This window comes from Solanum lycopersicum, chromosome 4 (genome assembly GCF_036512215.1).
Source record: "Solanum lycopersicum chromosome 4, SLM_r2.1".
NCBI classification, from domain to species: domain Eukaryota; kingdom Viridiplantae; phylum Streptophyta; class Magnoliopsida; order Solanales; family Solanaceae; genus Solanum; species Solanum lycopersicum.
The window spans coordinates 59556820-59564780 of record NC_090803.1 but is presented as its reverse complement, the minus strand read 5'-3'; the positions used below and the strand labels follow the sequence as shown (position 1 = coordinate 59564780).

The 7961-nt window shown below is 37.3% G+C and overlaps 1 protein-coding gene across 2 annotated transcripts; it reads right to left on the bottom strand.

The window, feature by feature from the left end:
- Positions 1-578: 578 nt before the first annotated feature.
- On the bottom strand, positions 579-7961 carry LOC101249172 (RNA-binding protein 2). 2 transcript variants are annotated; one of them, XM_010321765.4, is made up of 6 exons: positions 7777-7961; positions 2844-3028; positions 2460-2742; positions 2302-2363; positions 2140-2221; positions 579-1002 (listed from the first exon to the last, which is right to left on the bottom strand). In XM_010321765.4, the coding sequence occupies exons 1-6, from the start codon at positions 7853-7855 to the stop codon at positions 896-898; spliced, it is 798 nt and encodes a 265-aa protein (XP_010320067.1). In that variant the 5' UTR covers positions 7856-7961; the 3' UTR covers positions 579-895. The 2 variants fall into 2 exon arrangements, with proteins under 2 accessions (XP_010320067.1, XP_010320066.1); XM_010321764.4 differs by having other exon boundaries at positions 2844-3034; positions 7777-7959.

Genomic DNA, 7961 nt, shown 5'->3' with positions numbered 1-7961 from the left:
AAAAAGAAGTTATTTAATTTTATTTGCGCGGTAAAAGCATATATCATTAATAAAATTTGAAGATAATTCATAACAAAAACAATGAAGCTAAATAGAAGAAATAAAAGATAATCCTTCCTATATTCTTTGAACCCAAAGAAAGAAAAACTAAAGCCACCAAACTTGTCAAAAGTTGGGCAGCTTAACATTTGTACATTTTATTAACTCCAATACATTTTTATGCATATAAATGTTTGAACTGGTTTAGGCAAAATATATAATCTAAATTGATGTATGAAATAACAAATATATCCGATGTAGTCCCAAAAAGTGAGGTTATAATTTATAAACTCTCGACTAAACAAAAAAAAATGCCTATTTGAATGGACTTATTGCTTTTGACTTGTAAGCCAAATATTATAAATTAAGATCTCTAACATATAATTTTTGGCATATTTTTGTCGTTTGGGGTTTGATAAGAAGTGGTCATAAGCACATTTCAATTTATACAAACACTTCAAAAATGCTTAAAACCTATTTTAACGTAAAAACACTTGGAATAAATCGATCCAAATACTCTCGCCCATTATAGCCCCAACTTGTGCAGAAGACAGAAATAACCAATCTATTATTTCAACTCACTTAACTCAACCCATTTGCTTACAAAAATTCCACTGAAATAAAATTAGAAACATTTCTTCAGACAACTAGAGGTTTAGTACTACAACCTGCATCTGCCTATCAAGTTGTACCATCTCAGAAACAAAGTTCCACTGGCTTAAAAAACCAATAGCCAGTATATTACTACTGTAACCATAGCTAGCGCCTATTGCGAATTGCACATTTCCAGAAACACTACATAATACATAAGTGAATTCAGAGAGCAATATGTAGATAAGAAGTTGATGGGTGTTATTTATCGTTTCCCACGACTGCCCGAGCCACCAGACCTCGGACCTGGAAACTTCGAGAACTGCAACCTCAAATAGGCGGAATCATGGTCATGTTCATCCATTTTATAACCTGGCAAAATTCAACAGCAGAGAGACCACTTGTAAGATTATTACACAAGAAACCTCATAGATGATGGTAGAAAACTCCAAAAAGTTGTTTTTTAGTTATGCCTCACAGACACAACGAAAATATGCATCTGCAAGTCCAGAGAAGCATGAAAAAACCGATCAATCATGACCGGAAATATGAGAAGATCTTCATAATGGTGGGTAAAACGGAGTACAAGAGCAAATAACAAGAAACCAAAGGAAAGAGGACACCATGTCATAACAGTACATAGAAGGTATGCATGTCATGTGAATCTAGAATGCAAGTAGTGTCATATAATCATGTGAAAAAATAGTTAACCAAAATAGAAGAATGAGAATTTGCCAACACAGTATGTCATAAAAATAAATGACCCAGAATGCAAGTATCACAAGATAATGTGGAACATTAGATATTTAAACTGAATGAAGAAAGCAAGAACATGTCAATTATCACAGCAGCAGCTAGATAGGAACCCCTTCCTCTAATTAAATGATTGGACAGCAAGTATCATCACATTGATTATGTAAAAATATAAGCGACATCGTTCTTGAATGGCGGACCTGACAGCAGTCCTGCAAGTAAATCTGGATCTTTAGGAGTAATAAGTGAGTGGAACTACAGTAAAATTTCTTTATAGATTTGGATATTTCATTTGAAATATAGGTACGATATTTTACACAAGAAATGGGTGAAGGAAATGGACAGATCAAAAGAAAAGGACTACAGACTAAAGTCAAAGAACGCAGTGCTTCGTCCCTGAGGTATATTGCCCATAGGGCTTTGCACGTGCACAAAGAGGAGAGGTCATCAATGGACATACACATCTAAGGGAAGATAGCATATAAAGCAAGTGGGTTTTACTCCACAGATTACCCCACAATTTAACTATGTAAAAGGAATGAAGAATCACAAATAGATCACTCATTTATCTGAAACAAAATTGAACTGTCAAGATATGTAGATTGAAAAAGCAAAGTGAGAGAATGGCACTTAGAGAACATTCAAGCAACATCCACATACACTCAGCGAACATCATAGATCAGATCATAGCAGCTGAGATAACAAGTCGCTAACAGAAGTTGGACAGTGGATTATTATTATTTAGAAAAAACTCACCTTGCAATGCACTTAAAGCAGTAGCTGCACACGCTGGATCTACGAAATCCACAAAGCAAAGGATAATAGGATCTCCACCACGCTGCAAAATGAAGTTTTTATCAATTCACCACCTGGTAGATAAATACTATACTAATAGAAAAGGTATAAACATCAACTTACATGTTTTGATTCCTTTCTAACAAGTCTGACTTCTTTGTAGCCCACAAAAGGACGAAAAATGTCTTTTTAAGTGCAGTTAGGGAACAAGTAACAGATATATTCGGAAATTAAGTAGAACTGTCCAATAATGATTCAGTAAATTACATCTCAAAGGATACGGGCTACTTCTCTCCTGGAGCTGTCTGAAGGAAGTCCTTCTATGTAGAGGGTGTTAGAAGCATCAGGAGGGAGAGATAGCGTTTCACGAGGCCTCGGCATAGGTTCAACTGGCAGTTGGCCACTAAATACCATAGCTCTTCCATTTGGTGCTAGCTCTGGCCCACGAGCTGATGGAAGCGGATCACGAACAGCAAGGGTAGGTATACCACCACCACCTGCTCTAACTAATCCAACCCCCTTGTAGTTGTTATTAGCTTCTCCGACTGGAAGAGAAGAAAGTTGCTATAGGAGGAAGAGGAAGAATAATAAAAACAAAACGCAAATTAGCACGAAATCCAAGCATTTTTGAGGAATGTAGGAGCACTGTCAGCATCAGTGATTACCGAACTTTGGAGATAACGATCATATGCTGATCCTATTGACTCTGTGTCCACTACTCGAGGTACACTACGATCATATGCTGATCCGAATGATTGTGTGTCCACTACTCGAGGTCCTTCACGATCATCATTCCTTCCTAAGTAATGATGCACTTCATGAGCTGATGGCATCCCAGATTGTGGAATATCTGGTACTGCAAAGGAATATGGTCAAACCACATATGCTTTTCGAAACTGATAATAAAGTGCGTGTAGAATGCTACTCGCATGGAATATACTTTGGCCTCAAACAGGATAAAGTTTCATTTCCAAATAGGTAAGATCAAAATGACCTTCTTGACCATAAAAGCACTGCATACACAGCAAGACTGAAGCAAGAATATAGGGCACTGGGAACAAGTACAGAATATAAAAGGCAATTGCTGATGGAAATCTCGTAGCTAAAATCATCAGTGACATGAAAATACAGGGCCAATTTCAAATATCAGCATCAGGCTCAAGGTAGAACTGGAAACTTGGTGACATAATAAGTTAGCAATCACTGTAGAACCAATACAGGGAGGATGCATAAACAGTTCCAGCATTGATTCTGAAACCACAAATAGTTTCATAATAAGCTGGTAAAGAGGAATGAGATGAAATTGGCTGATCATTTTCCCGAAAAGGGGCTTCTGCAGTAATGAGAAATCGAGAAAAGGAAGTAAAACTAAGATGTAGAACTCTGGTTTTAGACAGAACATTACTCAACAAGATCCAACATCAGTATAGTTGTACAAAGAGCTGGGAGAGGAGACAAAGCAACTTATTAGAATTCATTGGGTGGGTTGTGATTAGGTCAAAGGGGCTTGTTAAGGTTGAAATCGATCAAAACACACCACAAAGGGATAAGAAAAGAAACACATGTGGTTAAATTTTGAATTTGGAGCTAAAATCCTCTTCAGTTGGCACAAGAACGATCCAGTTTTCCACATTTCTATCTTCTTCTTTCTCTGTTTGTTTGTCCTTGATTTCAGTGAATCATGAGAAGTCTATAAACAGAACGGCAGAATCTCAAAGAAGAAATGGTGTCTTACTTTACAAAAACAAAAAGTTCCAAACATCTGGTTTCAACTCACATGTGCCAAGAATATTAAAAAAGAAGTATATCCAAATGACAACATGGATGAAAAACGAGTAACTATACAAGACGTGCTACCTAAGCATGTGTTACTTTAACTGTAAATTGGTATGCACAAACTACACATGAAAATCCTTAGAAAAGATGGTCAAAACTCAAGACGTGACCTTACTAATTCTAAAAGTTACCCCAGCCTCAAATCGAATTTTGTGTTTCCTTAAGAAACCTTCCACTAATAAAACCATGATTAATTTAGCCGTAAAGCTTAAGTAATTGATTAATCTAACTTTTTACGAGCCAAATTTTACCATTTCCAAGATAATGCTCTACAAACCACCAGTCTCCTGATGTTTTTGCGTTTCAATACATGCACAGAGAAACTACATAAAATAAGATTTATTACCAGAAACATCATAAGACAACCACTAGACTCTTCGATGTTTTCAACCCATCTATCTCCAACCATACCGTAGTCACACATCCTAATAAAGGGATTTAAAAAATGCAAGATTTATTTTTTTTTGAAATAGGTAACTTTGTTTTCACACAAAAGAACTCATGAAAATCGATGAGGTGGGATTTACAAACCCCCAGGGAATGCCATCATACTCAAATCCAAAACGACAACTAAATTTACAATAGGCTTTTAAACTCCACATGGCTATCTACTTCCCCCACTAAATTTGCTTACACCAAAAATACAAAAGACTAAGACATCTCATCTTGATCTCCTGTGAGCTGCTAACATTTCCTTAATAACATCTCTCATTCCTTTCCATCCATTGTGTCCACCATATGCAAGCAGGGATATTTTTCTTCCAGTCTTCTTTTGATCCTCTCTTTCCGATTCTTTGCCAGAGTGTTAGGACCTCGAAATTTGTTCTGGGCATTGTCCAGTTAACCCCGAGTATACAAACGAACATGCTCCACAGATCTGTAGCTATTTTGTAATGCAGAAACAAATGACCATTTACTTCAGTCTTCTGTACACATGTAGCACTTTGAACTGATCAGTATACCTCTTCTTTGTAGCACTTCATGGGTGAGACAAGCTCTTCTAATTACCAACCAAGTAAAACATGCAACTTTTAAAGGAACCTTAATTTTCCAGATTAATTCCCAGGACCAAACTGTTGTTAAAAGATGATTGGTATTCCTCTCCCAATAACATGACTTAACTGTAAAAAACCCTCTGCTATGCATTCTCCAAACTGGTTTGTCAGGCTCTGTGACAGTGCCTGGAAACAAGTTTAGAGCATGCAGTAGGTCTGCTACTCTTCCAACCTCCCAATCATTTAGAGCGCTTCTGAACATAAGATCCAAACCTTGAGGGCTTCACATCTGCGCTATAGTGTCATTTTGCTGTAGACTGATAATGTACAGATCAGGAAAAAGTATCCTCAGATTTACATCACCTAACCAGGTCTCATTCCAGAAACTGGTCTTCAAACCATTTCCCACTCTGAAGGTCACCTTTGCACTGAAATCAGACCACATTCTCCTGATGGTTTTCCATACAGAGCACCCAAAAGTGCCATTCACCTCTTCAATTATCCAGTTGCTCTGTAGGCCATAATTCTCAGCAATAAACCTCTTCCATAATGCCATATCTTCACAAAAGAATCTCCATAACCATTTTTGCAGCAGACTGGTGTTCTGAGTACTCAAATTCTTAATGCCCAGACCTCCTTGTGCTTTGCTCATTGTCACCTCTTCCCATTTAACTAGGTTATATCCTTGCTTCTCTTTATTTCCTTGCCAGAGGAAAATCCTTCTCAGCTTTTTGAGTTTCTTTCCAATACTTTTTGGTAGTGGAAAAAGACTTAGCATATAAGTCGGAAGTGCATCCAGAACTTATTTTATGAGAGTCAATCTACCTCCCAGGGACAGATATTGACTCTTCCACCTTGTCAGCTTCCTTTTACTTCTCTCCGAAACTTCACTCCATACTTCCAATTTTTTGTTCTTGGCACCCAAGGGTGTCCCAGGTATTTGGTGGGGAGAAAAGCTACTTGACAGCCCAAGTTGTCGGCAAGGCCTTGCATGTCATTAACTCAACTCTTCTGCCAGTTCACATGTAGTCCTGATATGCCTTAGAAATGGTTAGTATTGCCCTCAAATGTCTAATTTGTGACACTTATGCACCACAGAACACTAAAGCGTCATCTGCATATAGAAGATGTGTGACCTCCATATTATTGGCTCTGTTTGTATGCGCACCAGAACCTCTTATCCACCCAAGTTCACTAGCCTTTCTGACCATGTAGTTGAATCCCTCCATTCCTAGGAGAAATAAGAAAGGAGACATGGGATCTCCTAGTCTCAATCCTCTTTGTGATTGAAAATAACCTTCAGCGCTCCCATTTATAATGATTGAGAACTTCACTGTTGACACGCAAAACTTGATCCAATTCACCCATTTCTTCCCAAAACCCATGTCACTCAGAACTTTCAAGAGGTAGTTCCAGTTGACATGATCATATGCCTTCTCTATATCCAATTTGCATAGGTACCTGGTATCTTTTGTTTTTCCCTGGAGTCCACCAACTCATTAGCCAATAAAGAGGCATCCATTATCTGTCTGTCCTTCAAAAAAACCATTTGGTGCTCATTAATCAGTCTCCCCATCACTGTTTTCATTCTCTCGGTGATCAGCTTAGCGATGATTTGTACATTCCACCAATCAAACTTATTGGCCTATAATCTTGAGTTCCGCAGCTCCGAGCTTCTTGGGGATTAATGCTACAAAAGTGGCATTCAAGGATTTTTCAAACACTTCATTCTGATGCAAATTGTGGATTGTTTGCATCACATCACATTTTATGATCTCCCAACACTCCTTGAAAAAAAGTATAGAAAACCGTCTGGACCAGGGGCTTTGTCCCCATCACACAATTTGAGAATGTGTACCACTTCCTCTTCTGAAAATGGTCTCTGCATCCATTCCTGCTCCTCTTGGTTTATTCTTGGGCAATCTGTCATCACAAATGATGGCCTCCAACTTTCTGATTCATTGTATAGCTTCTTGTAGAACTCTGTCATATGCTCTTTGATTTCTTTTGGATATTTATTAACTGAACTGGAGTTCAAACATGCGTGGAGTTTGATTGAGAAGGTTACTATGGAGGCCCTCGTTTTGTACCTTGCTCAAAGCAAATGGTTGATCAGAAAAATATCAAACACAAGTTAATGCTTGTTATAATAGTGAAAAGGATCAAGGATCTCCATTCCCCAGATACACAAGTCTGCTCCCTAACTATATTCTCTTTGCATGCCTTATGTCCCCCATAGGTGTACTTGAACCTTTCCTTTTGTTTCTAAATCCTGTAAAGACATCCTCAAAGGTTATTGTTTCTCCACAAACTAGAATATCTTCTATTCTTGGATCTGCCAGTGTAAACTTCTTTGAGATTGTTTTATGCTATATACTGATATCATGGAATGATAATCTCAAAAAAAAAAAGTATTCATTATTTTCAGTTCAATTAAACTTAGCTTCTCTACTATCTTCAAAGTTCATAAAATTCTAACACATCCTACAAAGACATTTCCATCCAACTTACAGTGAATTTCTCTTTCTTCAAAATATCATCTCACGCATCAATCTATAACTTGAACTATTCCAAATGTCTAAAATTTAGATCTTCACGACTAAAAAAAACCAAAAATTGCTCCAGGATTCCACAATTTCTCACAATTTAAGCCATAATTACAAGCCAATTTTCACAGCAACATGAAGAAGAAAAAAAAAAGATCATTTCGCTTTATAATCAAATATCAGCTACAAAAAGTGTTTAAAATAAAGAAGAATGTTCATACCATATTCAGTTCGAGGTCGTTTGAGCAATCCAGCAGATTGAGGAAGCTGCGGTTGACGATTCCAATAAGCATCCCCCATCTTTTCTTCTTCTCTACACTAACTACAACAATTCACAACCCAAAAAAATGAAACAAATTTGGTAATAAAACAGAGAGTGATAAAGGAATTAAGTAGAAAATTTTGA

What these genes read in the sequence shown, in the direction of transcription:
- LOC101249172 (XM_010321764.4), bottom strand. Translation starts at nt 7,855, where the DNA reads ATGGGGGATGCTTATTGGAATCGTCAACCGCAGCTTCCTCAATCTGCT. An exon ending in CTCCAGGAGAGAAGTAGCCC is followed by an intron (nt 2,364 to 2,459) that starts GTATCCTTTGAG and finishes GCACTTAAAAAG; the next exon opens with ACATTTTTCGTCCTTTTGTG. An exon ending in TTAGAAAGGAATCAAAACAT is followed by an intron (nt 2,222 to 2,301) that starts GTAAGTTGATGT and finishes TTCATTTTGCAG; the next exon opens with CGTGGTGGAGATCCTATTAT.